We start from the raw sequence: 21,715 nt of genomic DNA on the forward strand, positions 1-21,715 counted from the left end.
CGGTTCTTGTTTGCTTCTAGGCCAACACTGTCGTTCTCATAAATCAGATCATGGGAATTTTCGTAAAAGCATGCGGCTTCATTATTCTTTCCCCTCGATTTTTCTTAGGAGATCCAGCTCCTCAATTCTGTTAACAGGCGTCCTGCAGTGAGAACTTTGGGAAGTTTCATACTTGGTTATACTGTTGAAAATGGTGCCAACAGCTGCTTGCCGAGATTGGGAGCCACGGAAAACGGGTCATAAGACACATTCTTAGTTCGATATCATGAACAAGTTTACAAAAACCGTCAATTGCTACTCATCTGAATCTTGTTTCTCTCCTCTATCTTACAGTTCTCAGTTTACAAAAGCTACAAGGATAACTTGTAGAATCAAGAAGGGAAAAATAATAAGCATTCAAGAAAAAGGAAAGAAAATTTGACATTACTAATAACGTATCTGCTGAATAAAAGTTGTCCTACAATAATAATAGAAAACTCTCAAGTAAAATATGCAGTAAACCCCAATCATATATGAAACTGGCTGGTTGTACTAGAGAAAGCAGCACAAACATCTAACAACAGATCGTTGCTTTTCTGTATCTGCTCTTCTACTTCAATATTCAAATCTGTAAAATTCTGAGCCTAAAGAGTGAAACATAATTCTGACAGAGGAAGACCAAACTTATGCCATCTTAGTTTGGATTTGCCGATGGATATGTACAAGGAACTCGACATAAGAGAGACTTCCGGGGCCCTTGTCTTCAACCATGTAAGAATAAAATAACATCCCTGTGTGACAGAGGCACGCATATTTGGGGAGTCAGTTCAACATGTCTATGTGGCAAACACAGTCAGAAAGAAATCTATTACCATCATTCAGAAACTACTTAAAACCAGAAAATTTAACTCTAGTTGTGACACTATTCGTGAACCTATGTGGTGCCTCGCCTCTTTTTCCCAAACCTAAATGGGAAAAATGCAGCCAAATACCCGACTCCACAAAATTAATATGTAAGGGACCATCACAGCCCATAAATACACAAAAAAATGACCTATTTAAAAAAGTTAGTTAATTTCCAAAGGACAAGGGCCTGTTGGCACATGCCTCAATGTAATGACTGCAATGAGTGTGAAGCCTTAATGTTAAAAACATTATTATAAACGTAAACATTCAGCTATGAAGCAGGAAAGAAAAACTCATAAATCCTAAAACAAAAACCTCAATTTACAATAAGAGGAAGAAACATACGGAATGAGAAAATAGAATGAGATAATTCCTAATTAGAGACTTGTCAAATAGAAATGAACCCTTCCTACTTAAAATAACTCAAGCAACTTGGGCACATCATTTTCTGTTTCCAAAGAGAGTCGACTATGAATACATAAACAAACCAAATCTGCTGTCAAACTGACCTGATGAATCTCCCTTCTTACACAACCGTAAACTGCTCATGCAAAATGAGATTACCGATGTTAATGAAGATAATCAACTATTGTAAAAAAAGCTAATTAAATGGCTGCTAAAGGACCATCCGAACATACCGGAGATAGGAAGATCTCTGGCGCCTTATCTCATTCACAACTTCATTTAGTTTCTTTGATAAAGCATTCTCAAATTGCCTCAGCACAAACTGATGAAAGGCCAAAAATGAAACACGAAAAATGGTAAGCCAAAGACTTAAATTGAAGAAAGGATCTCCAGAACTTAATAATACTCTCATATATTTTTCAGAACAAAACAAAAGAGGAAAAAATAATACTTTCTTTTATATGGCAGTATACCTGCAAAGGAATTTCATCAACTGATGGAACTCCAAATAATTGCTGTAAAATATCTGAATTCACCATGTTCCCAACATAAATTAAACAATTTTCTCCATTTTCCAAGAGATACACCCCGTCGTCAGCTACATGTTCACTAGACAGTGGAATTGTAGGGGGAAAAGATGCATCAACTTCCTGCCCAAGGTTAATTGAAGTTCAAGACCACCACTTTGTATCTCATCCATTAATATATAGGAAAAATTTATAACAATTTGAATTGAATGTAAAAGTTGCAATCTTGCCTTTGAAAGAAGGCTGTGCACGGCAATCATCCTTGGGTACACCAAAGGAACTGCTAACATAGTCGAAAGTGAACCAACATGGCTCACCCAGTAGGAGCGATCGTCTATTCGCCCTTGCCATATACTTTTAACCAACGCTAACAAGGCAAAATTGACCAAAAGATAGCTAGTTAAATCTCAAATTATTTATTTTCATTGTAAAGAGTTCGAAAAGCAGGATGCATCATAAACCAAGGAAAAAAGGCACCAAGTTATATCCACTCGAACCAAAGAAACCAGTGTAAAGATGACACTTTCTGCTCAGCCCCTCATAGTGAAATTGTTTCGTGCCAAAGAGCAGACAACAACAGTTCGGCTACCAGGTAAAACACCTTAGAAAACAAAACCTCCAACACATGGAAACTGATGGCCAGGATCCAAAGAAACACATGAAGAAGCAAACTGACAGTCCTGTGACCAACTGTGACTACCAGTCTTTGTGTAAATATAGATGATCTTGTAACAAAACTGAACTAAATTCTTAATAAACAATATTTATGATTGCCTAAAATTGAGAATCACACCAGTAGCAGGCATTGTTCAAATATAATGTGCTCTTAAATTTGATATAAGACAAAAGCACTTCAGACGCATTACTTTCTGTCCAACATGACATGTTACAACTCATGAAAAAGAACAGTATGATATTAACTCCAAGTTGAAGAAATTTGTAGTCGAGAGATATACCTAAAGTATATAGTGGGAGAAACTTAAGTGCCTCGGGAAGAATTAGTTGTCCAGAGGATGAGACAGTTGCACAGTATTTGCGATAAGCATGCAGTATGTTGATGCAAAGGTTTATCACTTGTTCCTTGATTTGAGCCAGCGGAGTGGTTGGAATTTCATTTGAAGCTACATATGGCACAAACAGGTAAACAACAATTAGAACATCATAAAACATGCAACTCTTTCCAATTGAGCATGTACACTGTAGTTGAACCTTAACAGATAGGACTATTCTAGTTAAGATGCCTCAACGGAAAGAAAAAAAAAAATACCCTGCTTCAGTATACAAGAAAACTGAGCATCCAAATCAGCAGCACGGAATAAATTGCTTAGTACAGTTGTGCATGGTAGAGAAAGAGTATGAACACGAATCCTTCTTTGCCCATAGATGGTTGTGTATAAAAGAGCACACTGCACGGTCAATAGTCAAGTCATATAATATGCAAATACTTGATAAAATGACAATTACTTGAATGATTTAACTATGGTTAACAGATTAACATAATCAAAAGAGAAAAGAATGTGCTACAGTACAATTTAGACTCAAACCTGAAAAGAACATTCAGACCCCTCTTGAAATTTGTCATCATGTTTAAAAGTCACCATTATGGTCTTGTCACAGTCAATCTGCATAGATCAAAAGTAATAGCTGTAATGTGCTTCAATTGCATATAATAAAAGTTCTCAAAATAATTGACATGTAGCACATCAAGGATATCAATTTCAGACATCATATATTAATTAAACCACAGGTAAAAGAAAATCACAAGATTGAAAATATCACAGAAAGAATAAGAGACATTCAATTTGTTAAAAAAATATTTTAATAACCTAACAAAATATCAATTATAAATCCAGAACAAGTAGGTTAGATGCAGAATAGTGGGCTCACTCGATGCATTTAGATCAAACTAAAAATGACTTAACATGCACAAGACAGCAACTTTTAAACTAATAGGAGTCATACTAACCCCAGGAAGATCAACATCAGTAGGAATGCGTTTGCAGAAGTTTCCTGAATATTCTTGAACTTGTAGACCCTAGATGACAAGAAGCCACATTAGGAGCACAAAACAAACTGATACAGAAGCTAAAATCAGTTAGGACCCAAATGGAACTAACCTGACTGCATCTTACACGCATTACTGCCTCTAAACCTTGGGGTCTTGTAAGATTCCATCTTAAATCATTGTGGAGTTTTGCAGAGTCACAAATGGCCGAAAATGGGTAGTAGTAATATATCTGGAACAAGTTGTGATAATAAGCAGTTTGCATCTTCAAATACAAATGGACAGATGCATGCAATCATTTCAAATAATTTAGACTTTTCACTTATCAACTTCCATCACTTGAAAATAGCAACTCATCTGTGCATCATGCATCACAGTTCCAGTCCACCTTTTTTTCGTTTTTAAAGAAAAAAAGGAAGAGAACCGCTTAATCAAGAAAAATATACATAGGACCCTGGGGAGGACAAAAACTAAAGAGTAAAATGAAATAGGAGATTTCAAATATACCTGGCCTCCTGTAGTTCTTGGAACCACTGAAAGAGATGCTATGTCCACATAATTCTGGGTAGTAATGAAAAGATCCACACAGACCTGTTGAACAAAGATATTACAAAAATATGAGAGAGAGGGAGAGAGAGGGAAAGAACTGAGAACCCTCTTGATTAAAACCTCTAATCAAGATGGCCTAAGGCTCAATAGAGCCATGTGCTTACATCTATAAGCTACTAGAGCATTAAGCATCAACTCACATACATGTCTTGTATCAGAGGCAATGCTTGAAAAATTGTATCACTTTACAATAATAAGAACAGCAGAGCATTTTTTCTTTCTTACCATTCAACCATTAGAAGTTTTCTAGATTTTCATCATTACCAACAATAATTTCTGGCTCTATCGAACCTTTTCTACACCATCCAGAAGCCCAACAAAAATCAAGTCAAGAAAATGAAGAAGCCAGAAAATAGGCTCCTGATTGCAATATGAACATCCTTTTCATTGAAATTGTCATACGAAATTAAAAAAACAAGTTCAGTATTAGCTTTAAGAAAGCTGATGATGAATTCAGATATCCAAAAGAACACAGTGAGGTGCATCAACTACACATAGCTCTAGAAAAATGGACTTGCCTGTAAGCTTGTAGAAATAATATATTTTAGTTGACTGGACAGTGGACATGTTTTAAGAGTTGACTCAATCTAGTAGTTTCCTCAACGATTAGTAGGCAAACTAATAGTCCTGGTGAAATTGGCAAGATCTGGGTCAGCTATAAAAAAACAAGAATGTTGCACAAACTTTCATTCATACTTTATATAATAAAATGTTTCAATCCCCTCCACCAAATCCCCCACCGAAAGACAAAAACAAGATCCTATCATGCAGGAGAGTTAAACCAAAGACCTCAAGTCCAGGCCCTTTTTCCTACATTCTTTTACGTTACTCTGATTGATAACTTTTTTTTTTTTTGAATGTTGGATGCAGATGTGCATATCCCCCTTCACCCCCAGTAAGACTTGAGCCCAACTTCTCACACTAAAAATCTCATACTTGAGTAGGTATCACTCTGTTGTGTACATAAACTTTATGCATATTACATGGACTAGTGATGTGTCCATGAAACAATTGATACCATCTTATAGGCACACTAAAATTAGTTAAAGAAACCTAGACAGAAAGACAACTGCACAAATCACCACCATAACCACAGGAGCAGTAGAATTCAACACCCAAATGCTCCTTCCTATTATACTCCTACTGCACCACTCCCAGCCACCACCTTTGTCTCTAATATGAGGATGACAACTATTACAATTATGATGTAGCCACAGATGGTGACTCTAGGTCAAAACAACATGATCTAGCCTATGGAAGAAGAACAGATTGAGAAGACTTTCACTTACATGCTGACTCTAGGTTTATTTTATGCCAAGATCTACATTTTATGCCAAGATCTACACAGTTACGGTAGCATTCCTATTTTGCAATCCTTGAAGTTTGACAACTAATACTCTTTTTGTGTTTAGAAGTTGTGTCTTTCATAAGAATTTCATATTTGACAATTCTGTTTCATTCCATACTAATCTCTGTTTTTTTAAGGTTTCCTAATTTAGGTTAGGAGGTCCTAAGAATAGTTTGGGTTGCCTTGTACTTTGTGCTTAAAGGGTTAACATGAAGGAACAGATCCAGAAGTTATAAAATATTTCATACTTTCCCCCAAACTCTTATTTGAAAATCCTTTTCAAACCAAAACCTATTGGTCATATTAAAGATATAAATTTGTTCAAAAAAAGTAATCTGTATTTTATAATGCTGAGAAAGGGGTTTTATTAAGAAAATCGCCCAGAGGAAAAAGATACAGACAGAAGGCAAAGTATAATTAAGAAAAATACAAACATCTGAAAAACAAACAAAACAAAAAGAGAAGACTAATCAATTGGAAGTGCACTCCCCACAACAAAAAGTTGCCAAGAGGCCCCACTCTTAGCCAAGGAATCTGAGAGTCTATTTCTTCTTCTTAGTGACATGCATCCAACAGATCAAAGAAACCCAGCTAAGATCCTCTATCTCATTCAGATAAACCATGAATCACCCAAGGGGGATTTTTCCACAATGCCCAATTGATGACAGCCGCCTCATCCCATGTCCTTAATTTGAAAAAATGCCCAAATAGTCATCCATCATAGATTGAATCCTTTTTGCGGTCTTACACCACTTGAGTTGCCTCCAACAAATTTTCTTTAGTTTTCCTCTTTCATCATCATATTGACATTGTTGTACCTTCAAAAAAATTGACAACAGAGTTCACAAATGCATAGCATCCTAGTGCAATCCTGAACTTACAGGTAGTTGTCCATCAGACTTCTTATGCACTTTTCCACTCACCATCCAGCATGAATTCAATGGACAAAGTTATCACTGATCCCTCCACTATCTATATTGTATTAACAATATAAACACAAAGTTTGACTTCCTCTTGATTGAGGCTATTAAAGAAGAATCCCACATAGATAAATGAATTGTAAGATTTTGGTTGGATTTATTAGTTGGAAAAAGGTTTCCTAACTTGGTTAGTTAGTTTGGAATTGGTCTTGAACCCAATTTTTACATTGTATCAATGTAGGAGCTCATACGTCGGCATCAGCCCTAATTATCCACACCTTTGGTGCCACAAAGATGGACCAAATGTGAGGGAGAGTATTAAAAATAGTCCAGCATAGATAAATGAGTAAAAAGATCTTGGATTTATTAGTTGGAAAAGATGCTTTATCACTTAGCTAATCATTTTAGGATGGGCTTGGACCCAACTTTAACATAAGGTGGCAAAATCAAGTTTGCATGATCAGAACCGTCCATCAATCGTGGCCAGCATCAATAAATATGTTAAACATATTTGCACTAATCTATTCTTCAAGTTAGGCATATCTAGAAAGAGGTAAGGTTAATCATCTATAAATGGCTTGTGCCAATAGTTGAATAATTCAATAAATAACATCCTCCATTTGACATTGTGGCTCCTACTATTTCTGACGATTTAGCTTGTCTCACTGTTTGCTTTTCTGGATTTAATAAAAATTTACCCATCATTAAAAAGAAAAAAAAACAGTATTAGTACTGTTCTCATTTTAGACAAGAATATTATTACATTTCATGTACACACTCGAGTATGTCAAACAAGCTATCAGGGACATGTTGCCCAAAGAAATTCACCTGGTATTCTGCAAGTTCTACTGCCATTGTCTTCAGAGTCTTGTCTGCAGGTTGGAGCAATTTATGGACTTCCTAGAAGACAAAAACACAAAATCTTTATTAAAGTACCATAAAAGAAATAAATTTATACATCATTAAGTGATTTACACACTCCCACCCCCCCCCCTTCCCAAGGGTAGGCATCGGGTCGGGTTTTACAAGGAACCTGACCCAACCCGATCTGAAAACCCTGGGTTTGGGTTTCTGGTTTCACTCCGAGGATCGGGAACAGGGAAGGGGAAAAATCCATTGGATTTCAGGTCGGAGACAGGATTTCCCAAACCCGACCTGCGGACGAGACAGGGGTATAAAACGGGGTTGGAATAGGTCGGGTTAATGGGGACAATGATGGGTCGGTTTTAAGTTGGGTTTACCGAAACAGGATGGGGACAGTGATCAGGTCGGGTTTGACAATTAGGGTTCGGAGTTAGGTTCTAGGAAACCCGACCCGACCGGTGCCCTCTCTCTCTCTCTCTCTCTCTCTCTCTCTCTCTCTCTCTCTCTCTCTCTCTCTCCTTTCTTCTTTTTAATGAACTATTCATCCCTTCATAAAGAAAAGAAAAGAAAATAGTAGTCCGTTACAGAACCACCTAGTAGATTTAGATCTTCCAGTTTGTTATTAGCTTTTCATTCCTGGGTTTGGTTTGATTTAGAGACACTTTAAATTAATTAGCTCTTCTAGGCAAACACCATCCTAAAGAAACAATACCTTCTCCCCAGCAGAGATATTTGCTCTGCCCTCAGCTTCCCTTGAAGAAAGGGCACCAATTCCAACTGAAGGTAGGACTGCAACCAGAAGAATATAGTGAATAAAAAAATAGATACCTTAACATTTGCATTAAATATCATGTACTAAAAAAATGAAGCTTTTTTATAACAAAGAGAACCAGAATTTATTAAGAGACAAGTCCAAGTGAAAAAGAATACAAGAGGAGGGAAACCCCAATGCAAATTCTAAAAAATAAAAAATAAAAAACCCGAAAAAGCAAAATATAAGACAGATCAGTCAAGTGGGCCAATATAGCCACCAACAAGGTGTTGCCTGTTAGCAACCCTCCAACCAAATGAATCTGATCTCAAGCAAACAGGAAAGAAAACTATCTGCTTCTATGATTGATAAAAATTAAGTACCATACCAGAACCTTTCTTCCCCTCTTATCAAACTAATACAATAGCATAGTGAGGTTGAACCACCAGTACTGAATATGTTGTGGGCCCAGCAAATGGTTGAAAGAGGCAAGAAGCTAACTCTTGATACAGAAGATATGATTTGAGAGAAGTATCAACTAAAATCTGCTGCCTTACATTAGAAAACTCACCTGATTGAAATACAAGAAGTCGTCCTCCAAGGGGTTTCATTGCCAAATAAGCAGCCTGAAAAAGGAGGGGTTTGATAACAAAATAGTATGTCAAACTCAGCCGAATAATCTAGTAAAAAGAAAAGGTTATGATGCAGAATGCCATGTTATCATCTTCCTTTTCTGTTCACAAATTCATAAGTTTTTTTTTCTTTTATGAATACTAATTACACACACACACGCACACCCACATGGAACTTGATCCCAAGACTTTGCACTACAAACCTTCCAAAAAGCCATTGAGCTAACACTCAATCCACAAACATAATTTCTTGAAAATCTAACACAAATAACTCCCTCAATACACTGGCAACAAAACAAGAGAATTCAAATAAATGCATCATGTGGGTCTTAGACTTGAGTAAGCTATGTGTAAGACAGATCATAAAACTATGTCAGATCATAGAACATAAATTGGGGATTCTGACCCAACATAGTAAGATTAGGCTTAGACAATGATGACTAAAAGTTTAGCGACCCTTTTGGCTTGCAATAACATAGACAAATCAACAACTGATAGTTAGCCAAATATGTTATGGAATTAGTTATTTATGAGACATGGATGATGCAGTGCCTACAGTCCATTGTCTGATACTGAAAGGTGGAAGACATTTCCTAATTAGTCTAGAAGTAATACCAATGAATTCCCAAAGAAAAATGAGAAGAATGGCGTTTCTTTTTATCTTTTAGGATGATTCACAAAAAAATTAAACATTGAAAAAATTGAGAGCAACCACACCATCTAAAGACAATAGGATACTTGATAAAACATATTCTACAGCATCCCATATCAACAGAAACTCACAATTAGGATGCTAAGGACATTTCATAAAACAACAGACATCCTTCAAGAAATTTTTACCTTGATGACAGCACCAAAGGCTGACTCAGCAACTCTGTTAGTCTGAAACATGCTTGGAATACTCTCCAGCAATTGCTCCAAATTTTCCCGACACTAAAACCATAGTATCAGAGGAGATGACAGAAGTTATTGACAGCGATTGGCATACTGAGGTCAAAATCCAAGAGCTAGCAATACTCACCTCAGCCAGTGGAACAACAATATCACTTTGAAGAGGAGTATAAACATTATTCACATCTGGAACGATAAGCATCAGTGGCTGTCAAGTAGAAGTCAAAATCATGAGAAACTCTAAAACATGGTCAAAGAATAGAGCATAAAAAATGATTAAAGTAAACTATCACATATAAGATTCACTTCAAAGAATAGAACATAAAAATGATTAAAGTAAACTATCACATATAAGATTCACTCCTCGGAACATCTCTTTAGATGAACTACCACAATGTCACCAATGCATAGTTTGGATAGGCTTTGATAATGACAGTGTCTTTAATGTCACATATTTAAAAAACGTACATTTCATGAAGTTCCGAAGATCACATAATGAAGATTATTTTGAAGATAGATAGGAATGAAACGTCAAATGCCTATTTTGAAAATTCACTCCTCAGGATATATTGTTTTCAACATGTGTGAACGCTTCAATTTTTTTTTTTTAAATGTGTGAACACTTCAATATTTTTTTCAAAATGTGTCAACACTTCAAAATGATATATCTTCTCAACATTAAGACAAAGCTGATAAAATTACCTGCTGTGATGCACGTTTCAAGTTGTAAAAGTGAATGGTTGAGTCAAATGTTGCAATGCCTACCATTGTTCGAGGACCTTCCTGCGGCACAATATCATTTGTTCCATAAAGCTTTTTATGTGTCACCATGGAATCCATCTAGTAGGAATACAGATATAGAAAGAACAGAAGATAGTTTCTATTCACAAGTTTTACACACACTAGCAAGAATAGGCAACTTAAGCATGAACACAAGGATTTACCACATCATTACAGCAGTCTGTAGTGCTTAAACTGGTAGAACCACCACCATTGAGGAGATGACAGATTAAATCATACAAAAGGGGCATATATATACAATCAAAAGGGCCTTAACTAGTTACTCCAGTTTTGGTTAAGAAAAAAAAGGACCAATGCTTGACAAGTAAATCAGGTTAAAAAAAAATCACCATGGGAATATTATCATGCTAGTTTCCACCAAAAAAGGCTGTTTGCATTTCTGGTAGCATTAAAGCAAACCATGGTTTATATCACCAAATAAATAAATAAATAAATAAAATAAAATAAAAGCCATGGGTCGTAGTCACCATACTTACAGGGAGATCTGCAATAGCTTGACTGATTGCACTGCATGAAACTGCTGTTGCACCAGTCTGTACTGCATTCATTGAAACATCAATAACAAAGAAGTAGACAGCAGGCATTGGATCACGCACCTGTAAATAAAAAAGGGATTATCATCATATTTATACACAGTAAGCAATAAAAGCAGCTTGCTTACAGTGAATAACATTTGCTGACTGACAGTAGTAGATAAACTAGAACCAAAAGGAAATGAGATAGTATAACGGACACAAGAAAGATGATTCTCAAAGTGGAAATGAGAGCAATTAGAGAAGTTCAGTTCTTACTATACAGAAGAAGAGGGCAAAGAATATCAGGTAGCTACAGGCTGAAAACGAATCAGACAATATTCTATGAAATAGTCTGTACGATTGAAATAAAGTAGACTCATTTGAGTTTTTTACTATAAGTAAAAAAAGAAATCAAAGCCTAATAACACACGCAAAACGCACGGGCACACTCTCCCAGTGCATACACAAATGCATAAACAAACACACAAACGAACACATGCTCTGCTTAAATAACACTAACAGCAAGCTAACAATTAACTACAGAAAGTTTATTAGTGCACGTCGCTTTTTAATTTCAATAGAATGTACCAACTTATTCAAGTTACCATATATTCCTTTGTCGCCACAAATTCAACTGTTCCTCTGCACAGCTCAGGCCTCTCATCAGCATCTCTTCGCCGACCATCCGGTCCCAAATTGCAAATGTAATCACGAGGAGTTTCATCAGTGAATCCTGCAAAAAAAAAAAAAAAAAAAACATACAGTAACTCTTTTACAGAAGCCCTAAATTGAAGAGTGAAAAATCAAAATTTAAAAGATAACTGCAAATAGGCTAAAGAGGTTGAGACTTGAACCTCCTATCTTCAGGTTTTTGAGTTCTTTTTACAATGAACAAATCATAAAACCCCCATAACAGATCAAGTTTGTTAGAAAATCTTCTAAAGCATGAAGTTTTGAAAACCAAAAAACAGAACTACTGAAGAGTATTCATCAAAAAAAAAAAAAAAAAACACTACTGAAGAGTAGGATCCTTCATCCGTATCTAATGTGATTTGGATACAGTCTCAAAATGAAGCAGCAGAACTCAAACAATTTTGAATACAATATGGAAAAGAGTTAATCATTAGACAAGCCCCAACTCTGGTCCATTACCTAAATAAAAGCTATTAAATTGTACCTTAATCATTCCATAACTAACAAGTAGACTGACAAAGGACAAAAAATGGGCTTGAACAATAAAGATTGACTAAAGAGAACAAAGTCTCAACATGAAGCAAACGTTTTAAACTCAAAAAATTCAAAAGTGAAATTATCAATAAAAATTCCAATTTATAATGCAAGTAATTGGCTTCATGTACCGAGATCAGCCATCTCCTTAGTTGACTCCCTCACTAGTTGCCTCCCTCACTAGAAAAGGGGTGTCCCTCCAATACCTCATTGTTAGGGACCCCTTTCCTCCTGCCACTAAATTTTGTTCAGCTGTTGGACCCTTTAATGAAAAGCATCATTTTTTACAAAGATAAAAAAAGCATTCCAATTTATATAGCATGGAAAACAGTCAGAGCAACAAGAAAAATATGACAAAAAGCATATTTTGATTGGGCATAGTTTGATCGGGCATATTTCGATCACAATCAAAGTTCTCAACATCTAGCAAAACCAAATGAAGGCATAAGAGTTACTGGTCTTACCACATAAGTTACAAATGAAACGCCTTCCTTGATCAATGAATTTCATGAAGGGATTTACATATCCTTTGCAACGAGAGCATCGAACAGGCCCACTTTCTCCAAAATCAACAACCTAAACAAGAACATTTAGCAGATACTTCATTAACATATCAAACCCACATGTAATTTCTTGGAAATTAATAGGCTCCTTGAATGCAACATATGGGACTCATACTAGTGCTTCATCACTGAAAACCACTAGTGTGAGACAAAAATACTTAGAAATAAAAATTTAGGATTGATTTTTGAAATACATATATATATATATAGGTAGTGGTAACTTGAGGATTACTTGAATAGGCTCCTCGGATGGATGAGGCAAGGCCAAAGGCTGGACCATTAGAGCCAATGGCATGCTAGATGTCGTCAGGAGATCCCCAGAGCATGGAATCTATAAACAGAAAAAAAATTGAATAAAGCAAGAAGAACATTCAGTAGATTATTCTTATACATAAAAATATCTAAGCAAGCAAGAGAGACAAAGTCCCAAGTATGCGAAGAGTACCTGACTGATAGTACACCTCATATAACGTGGACTGCAGTTTCCAGTATCCTTTACTATGTAATCACTAGTGGCAGGCTTCAGTAAGAAAGATATAAATATCAGCTCAGCACCACACCACAAGGAGATATAGAAAAGCTCATTATATATGCAAGGATAAAATTTGAAGGGATGGCAACGAAAGCAAAAGATATTGTTTAAGAAAAAATGGAAAAGAAAAAGTATATAAGGAAAGCCTTCAACGTAAAGCACATAAGATTCTTTTTATTTTTTGAAATATAAACAACATAAAGCTTTGGAAACAGATGAATGTGTTATACACGGTACCGGAGGAATGCAGGCTTGATTATTTTGACGAGTTTCAAATATGATGGCTGAAGAATTTGGGAAAGGGCGAGGAATTTGATTGGGATCAATTCTTGATGGGCCACCTACAGAAGCACCAGGTGCAGATGGATGTGCCATTCCAGGCAGTACAGAGGTCATGGACTGATTTGGCGGATGTGGTGGCATTCCATACATTCTGGGTGGCTGCATAGCACCTGGTCCCAAGGGAGCACCCTGAGAGCAATCACAGTCCAGATATTCAGATAGAATTTATTTTTGAACAATAAAAATGAGGATTAAAATATGGCAACCAACTAGAAAAGTAAAATGAAATACAGTAAAGAAAAGAAATAATTAGAAGATAAAAAGTAATGCAGGATGCCATCTTCTGACTTGCTGACTTCAAAGGTTTTTTGTTCAAACAGTTCCTTGCTGACCCAATATTAGCATTATTAATATACTAGTGATATTTAAGAATATCTGAGTATAAATCTTTTTTTTTTTTTTGTGGACATATTGGGCATAAATCTTAGCACTTACAAATCATGTATTTACATTAGTTTCTTGTAAAAGAAAACATCTAACAACTTGGATTGGTTAAAACTGATGACTTGCCTTTGTCTTTTTGGAAAATGCTGACTTGCTGATTTAAGTGGTAATTTGTTCAAAGCATACCTTGTTGACCCAAGGACAAGATTGACTGATTTATTGAGGATGTTTAAGAATATTCCATGTAATCCTAGAGATAAATGCCCATCTTTGGTTTCTCATATGGCACCAGGACAGAGTGGGACAACCAATAAACAGTTTACATGGCTGGAAGCCTCTTCACTGAGAGCTAATTCCATCTCCTTTGATTTTTAGGTGGGTCCGCCTCTTCGGGGGCCTAAATCTTTCAACCAGTGACATTTTAAGGCTGTCGGTTATAAACAAAGTCACTTCTCACAAACAACGACATTGACAGAGCCCCAGCGTTATCATAAACATTTCATTTGCAATCCTACTATGAGCAGAAAAGATTTTTTGGCAGAAAGAAAGATGAAAATGAAAGACAGAAAGTTTGAACCAGACGGCACCAACCAATTCACCATTTGAGCCACCTAAGGCCCTTGATTTCGCAGCCTCTTATTCTGTAAAACATTTCGACCATGGGATTCCAAATTAAATCAGGCATAATAAAAAAAATGACCATGGATAAGAAACTAAACTGAGTATAGCTCACCAAGACAACTACCACCTGTGGCCGCTACAGGCTGCGTTTACCAAATGGAGATACATATTCATAGCATGTAACTACTGCAAAGTATCTTCTATTAAATTTTATGCTCAACACATTTAAGATACTGGAATCATTTCCAAAAGCCAAGGATCTATCACAAGCTCTGTGATAGAAATGTCAGAAGTGCAAGAAGACAACAGACTTGCAGCAAAAGAACTAAAGCGGGACCGGGGGCCCTGGTGCCTCCACATGAGGTTACTTAATTACACGATGTGCAGCCTTTTAGTTGATCATCCTCACAATAAGCAGCAATCCAAAGGAAAAAATAAAATATAGTTAAAAAAATAAAACACACATTACAGCAGCACACACAATTGAATGGGCTGCAAGCAAATTGAATGGTAAGAGACTTTTGCTTTTGAACAATGATAGAAACATATGCTAGATTCATAAATGAACTTACCGGTCGAGGCATCTGCCACATCTGGGAGCCATAGGGCGAAGCCAAAGGTGGTTGTACTCCTTGACCAGCTGGTGGAAATGGAAGTGGCAATTGAGATGGTAAACCGGCAGGAGCAGCAGCTGTTGGGCTTCCAGGAAATGGTTGTAAGTTTTGACCCTGAAAAGTTCCAACTGTTGGCACTACAGGTGGGGCACTTATTGGAGGCCCGCTTGGCGGAGGGCCGCTTAGTGGAGGCTGAGCACTACCAAAGGAAGGGAACTGGGGTCCGCCAGGCAATGTCCCTTGGGCAAGCATAGGGAGTCCATTACTCATTGGAACACGAGCACTTGGCAGTTGTGAACCAGGACCAGTCACTGTAGTTGGAGCTGGAAATGCCCCAGGTGGTGGCGGTCTGGAATATATAGGGGAAGTCTGGGAGCCCACAGGTCGCCCTGTAAATAAATTTGGTGGTTGGTTCATGTGAGGACGACCAGGTGGGGGTGGCCCTGAGCGCATAAAACCAGCCGGTGGAGGAATTGGACGAGGAACTTGTGAAGAAGCTCCGGGAAGGGAACCTGGTGGAGGAGGAGCAGAAGAGACAGAGGAGGGAAAAGGAGGACTGCTAAAGGGTGGAGGACGGGGAACAGAAGCACCAGGCATCGCAGGTGGTGGGCCTGGAGGTCGATTAATCTGCAAGTTCTGCATATTGTCCGCTAACACATCAGGGGTTCTCTGGGGATTAGGATTAAAGTTAGGGGGGGTATATCCAGGTCTGGGTACCCTAGAGGGTACAGGAGATGCCATGGTGAAAAAAAGCCAGACACAAATTCCTTGATCGTTCAGCAAAACCTTATTGGCTCTCTGTAAAATTTTAGAAGAAAGTGTATCAGGGCAACCAACAAGACTAATTGAAGTTCTTCAATGGAAATAATTCAACGCAAGGAATCGATTAAACGACATAATTGCCCCCCAGTCAGCAATTAAACATAAAGTAATTCTTAACCTTGAAAAGAAATAAATAAGAGAAGAAGTTTGCAACCAAGTTAAAAACCCAACAAATTCCTTAAAAATATGATTTTTGGAACACTATGATATGACTAACAGCAGCTTATGCTATTTGAAAATCATAAATGACTTCTGCCAACCAAAGACAGAGTAAGGTCCCTTATCTCCGACTAGGATGCTTGATGCTTCCTGCCAATTTCAAATCTACACCAAATTTTGGCAAATTTAACAAAATATTGCCCTGACAAGAAACAGGGTGTCAATCTTTTAACAGTTTAGCCTTAAATTAGACGACGCACCAAATACTCTGCCAAATCTAATACAACTGGAGCAATTTTTTTCCGAACCAGCAGACACGCCCAGAGAATTTGTTGAAAGGGCGAAAGAACATCACAAGTAGATTACACGGGATCTGAAAATCAGAAAAACGTAAACTGAAAAACTACAGCATGTTTTAAAAACGATTTTGCAGGGCTTACTTCGTCTCGGGTGAGAAAACAGAGAGACAGAGAGACAATAACAAATAGAAATAGCTGCAAGGAAACGAGATCGAGTCCTTAAAACCAAAATGGTGATCACATATGGAAGATTCGATCAAGTGATATGACTACTTCACATCAACCAAATCTTTTTCAAACAAAACAAACACAAAAGCATCGAGAATCTGGAGAGAAAGAGAGATCAGACATCACGGGATCAAATCATATGCCCTAACAAGTTTCTCGATTGGAGATCCGAAAACCAGAGAAGTCGATAACAACGAAGAGGAGAGTAAACGAAATTGAAGGATGGAAAGGTTGGACTCCTTACTCCTCGTGAAACGGACAGTGGGCAATTATGTTCTTAAAAGATGTCTCCACGCTCAGCTTCTCACAGGATATAGTGGCGACGGAATTTGACCCGAAATTGAGTACGCTAAGAAGCCGAGGATTGTTTTCGGGGGAGTTCAGGACGAAGACGCTGTGAGAAGCCTTTCGTTAAAAGGGGGTTTCACGTCTCTGTTTACAAAAAAGATCAAAATTTACCAATGTGATATTCTAAACAAAATAAAAAGACTAAACTGCCCTTTTGATTTTTATATACTTATCATACACAAATATTCTGCAGGGAAAATTTGGGCACCGAGTAAATGAGCAACCCGAACCAGTGGTTTAACACATACCTATTATTTTTATTTTATTATTAAACATTGATGTAAATACAAATTTAAATGAACATGAATACATGAAAAATAATAAATTACTATAAATTAAAATAATTTTTATTTAAATTTATTTTATTTTAAAAAATGGGAACATGAACTTAGATGCACTCCTTTTTTTTCCTAAAATGATGTTATATTAAGTCGAGTTTTTATACACCCAACCCAGTTTATTATACGTAGAGCAACTAAATCTTTTGTAACCCTAGTGCCCCTTCCATTTATGCCATCAACGGTGAGGTCATCATCCTCTCCAATGTGCCAAGTGATAAAATTCTCTTCCAAGAAGTTTTGTAGCTGATGTATTTTACAAGTAATTATTTTATTTAATAAAATAATATGTGGGTAAATGGTAAAATGATTCTGGTTTTATAACTATTTATAAGTGGGTTATAGTGAATAATTTGGTCAAACTACTAAAACTTTGTATTTTTCTATTTATCTCCCTTGTTTTGTCCTGAGTTGATATGAGAATGAATGAATATATAAATAATACAAAGAAAAATGAAATATATTAGTGCTATAAAAATTCATACTTTACTGCCCAATTGAAACAAAATTAACTACAAGTGGTCTCTATTCGAGCCATGCAAAGATTCTATGGTCGATGAAATCGGTGACTTAGTCCAATCATTATAAATCACACATCAAGTGGGATTATATTGCAATTAGAAATAAGGGAGAGGGTTTGTCACTTTCCCCTCTCATTTCGTATCTACAAGGAAGAAGGCAGGTAGTGGCCCCCTTAAACCCCCTATGTAATACAAATATCAAATAAAGGAAGTTTTCGTTTATTTTGATATAGAAAAATTATTTATTAGTTTTATAATTTATTAATGGTAAATTACAATATCTTAAACCTGGCCAAACCCCTCATAACATTAACTTAGACTTATTTAGTTTGAGAAAAGTCGATAAATAATTAGAATAGATACATAAAGTTTATTCTCGATTACAAGAAACTTCCCTCCCCCCCCCCCCCCCCCCCCCCCCCAAAAAAAAAAAAAAAAAAAAAGTGAATTATATTTTTGGTAAATAAAAAAATGATCAAGATATAAGATAACAAAATGAAATTTCCTTTCGGTGGTCTCAAACTTGTGTTAGAGACCCTTCATCAACTTTAAATAAACTAGCAACCCTTACTCTTCTATCGCAAGTATTAGGTTAGATGTTTTGAATGAGGACAACACAACACCACCTTATATAAAAATACATTATGGAGGAGTTATAGTAAAAAAAATGTCTCAAATTTGTAGCCAATTGGGATGTCCACCCCAATTGAAGAAAAAAATTATTCTATAGAATGATAGAGATAATGACAAAGATAAAAATAACTAGCGATTAAATTATAGACAAACTCAAATTGTAGAGTTGTAATCATCTGTTGTATCAATTGTAATTTTATAAACAGTGTACACCTGATCAACGATAATCACAAAAATATTATTTTTCATTTTATATTATACATGGTATCAGAGCCCCCGATCGATTAATCAGAACTAGTTTGTCGTCGCTAGAAATCCTTATCGAAAACAGCCTTGGTCGTCGCAGCTCACTACCACCGCCCATACTTGGTACTTTTATCTTTCCCTTCTCCGTCTCTCCAAATAGTTTGTTGTCACCGCCATACAATATCGCTAGCGATATTATAATAATAAAAAAAATCTATTGTCGACCACCCTCCTTTGTTTTCGAACTTCCCTGAGTCGTCACCAACAACCAACCTCCTCCTCCTCCTCGCTACCGCCGTCGTCCACTCTGCTGGCAACCACCCTTGTCGTACCTAAGTCGAGGGAAAAAATTATTTTTCCTCCTTGACGCCCCATTCCGTACAACGAGCGAACTCGCAAACATAGTTCACACGTGTGAAAATATATTATTATTTTATTTATTAAAAAAAAACCTCACTATAGAACCTTTTTTTCTCATCCGGACAATGCGATTTCGTTCGCTCCAACCTCTACCTTTTAACTGAATGATGCAATTTCGTCAGCCCTAGTCGTTGCCCTTCCACCTAACAATGTGATTCTCTTCTCTCTAACTGCTACTCTTCCTCCGGACAATGCGATTCCGTCCACCCCAACCATTGCCCTTCCACCAGACAATGTGATTCCATCTGCCCCAACCGCCTCCCGTGCCACTGTTCTCTCCAAACCACTTTCGAGAACACGCTTCCTCTTTTGAAGATTAAGATTGGACTCTCCTCCCGAAACTCCATCTTGCGGAGCATGATAAAGATAAAGATAAAGATAATGATAATGATAAAGATAATGATAGAGATAAATACAAGTAGTGATTAAATTAGAGACAAACTCAAATTGTATATTTATAATCATCTACTATCTATACTGTAATTTTATTAATAGTATACACTTGATTAATAATAATCACGACAATATTATTCTTCATTCCTATATTCTACACAAAAAACCCAATGTTTCGACTCATTGCATATTTTACGTTTTAAAAGTTGCCACTTCAATTGCATATTATTACTTCACCTTTTAAAATTTTATTAATCAACTATTATTATTTTATTAACAAAATTAAAAAATAATACTTTCTTAAATGCAAATAACTGAAAGTTTGAATTATTTTTAATCTAAATATAATATTGGTGCTTTAAGTCTATTGTTTACTTTCTTAACCTAATCGATTAATCACTAGCAACCCTTACTCTCCTATCGCAAGTATTAAGCGAGATGTTTTGAATGAGGACAACACAACACCACCTTATATAAAAATACATTATGAAGGAGTCATAGTAAAAAAATGTCTCAAATTTGTAGCCAATTGGGATGTCCACCCCAATTGAAAATAGTTTGTTCTATAGAATGATAGAGATAATAAAAAAGATAAAAATAATTAGTGATTGAATTAGAGACAAACTCAAATTGTAGAGTTTTAATCATCTACTGTATCAGTTGTAATTTTATAAATAGTGTGCACCTGATCAATGATAATAAAAAATATATTATTCTTCATTTTTATATTCTACATGGTATCAGAGCCCCTAATCGATTAATTAGAACTAGTTTGTCTTCGCTGAAAATCCTTATCGAAAATTGCCTTGGTCATCGCAGCCCACTACCACCGCCCATACCTGGTACTTTTATCTTCCCCTTCTCCAACTCTCCAAATAGTTTGTTGTCGCTACCGTACAATTTCGCTAGCGATATTATAAAAAAAAAAAAAACTACTGTCGACCACCCTCTTTTGTTTTCGAACTTCACTAAGTCGTCACCGACAACCACCCTCCTCATCGCTGTTGTCGTCGTCTACTATGCTGGCAACCACCCTTGTCGTACCTAAGTCTAGGGGAAAATTATTTTTCCTCCTCAACGCCCCATTTTGTAGAGCGAGCGAACTCGCACACATAGTTCACACGTGTGAAAATATATTATTGTTTTATTTATTAAAAAAAACCCTCACTGTAGAACCTCTTATTCTCATCCGGACAATGCGATTTCTTTAGCTCCAACCTCTACCTTTCCACCGAATGATGCAATTTCGTCTGCCCTAGCTGTTGCCCTTCCACCGAACAATGCGATCCTGTCCACCCCAACCGTTGCCTTTCCACCAAACAATGCGATTCCATCTGTCCCAACCGCCTTCCGTGATACTGTTCTCTCCAAACCACTTTCGAGAACACGTTTCATCTTTTGAAGATTAAGATTGGGCTCTCCTCTCGAAGCTCCATCTTGCGGAGCATGATAAAGATAAAAATAAAGATAAAGATAAAGATAATGATAAAGATAACGATAAAGATAAAAATAATGATAGAGATAAATACAAGTAGTGATTAAATTAAAGACAAACTCAAATTGTATATTTATAATCATCTAATATCTATACTGTAATTTTATTAATAGTGTACACTTGATCAATAATAATCACGACAATATTATTCTTCATTCTTATATTCTACATAGAAAACCCAATATTTCAACTCATTGCGCATTTCACATTTTCAAAATTGCCACTTTAATTGCATATTATTACTTCACTTTTTTAGATTTTATTAATCAATTATTGTTATTTTATTGAGAAAATTCAAAAAAATAATACTTTCTTAAATGCAAATGACTGAAAGTTTGAATGTATTTTTTTATCTAAATACAATATAGGTGCTTTAA

General features: G+C 36.3%; 1 protein-coding gene across 2 annotated transcripts; it reads right to left on the reverse strand.

Annotated features, from left to right (window-relative positions):
- Positions 1 to 206: 206 nt before the first annotated feature.
- Positions 207 to 17,341, reverse strand: LOC137958483 (protein transport protein SEC24 C-like). Of its 2 annotated transcripts, none has more exons than XM_068805533.1 (25): positions 17,189 to 17,341; positions 15,395 to 16,234; positions 13,713 to 13,946; positions 13,389 to 13,463; positions 13,176 to 13,274; positions 12,845 to 12,956; positions 11,759 to 11,886; positions 11,115 to 11,234; positions 10,540 to 10,620; positions 9,968 to 10,045; positions 9,787 to 9,879; positions 8,886 to 8,940; positions 8,276 to 8,352; positions 7,528 to 7,599; positions 4,330 to 4,413; positions 3,935 to 4,054; positions 3,784 to 3,852; positions 3,362 to 3,439; positions 3,085 to 3,223; positions 2,774 to 2,938; positions 2,048 to 2,184; positions 1,764 to 1,940; positions 1,524 to 1,612; positions 1,395 to 1,426; positions 207 to 770 (listed from the first exon to the last, which is right to left on the reverse strand). In XM_068805533.1, exons 2-25 carry the CDS (start codon positions 16,175 to 16,177, stop codon positions 664 to 666), a joined length of 3,204 nt encoding a protein of 1,067 aa, XP_068661634.1. In that variant the 5' UTR covers positions 16,178 to 16,234; positions 17,189 to 17,341; the 3' UTR covers positions 207 to 663. The 2 variants fall into 2 exon arrangements, with proteins under 2 accessions (XP_068661634.1, XP_068661635.1); XM_068805534.1 differs by lacking the exon at positions 17,189 to 17,341 and adding an exon at positions 16,678 to 17,037.
- Positions 17,342 to 21,715: the final 4,374 nt, after the last annotated feature.

The sequence above is a fragment of the Aristolochia californica genome, unplaced genomic scaffold, assembly GCF_029961685.1.
Source record: "Aristolochia californica isolate CCGP_79_NKW_82.1479 unplaced genomic scaffold, dmAriCali1.0.hap1 SCAF_3, whole genome shotgun sequence".
In the NCBI taxonomy this organism is placed as follows: Eukaryota; Viridiplantae; Streptophyta; class Magnoliopsida; order Piperales; family Aristolochiaceae; genus Aristolochia; species Aristolochia californica.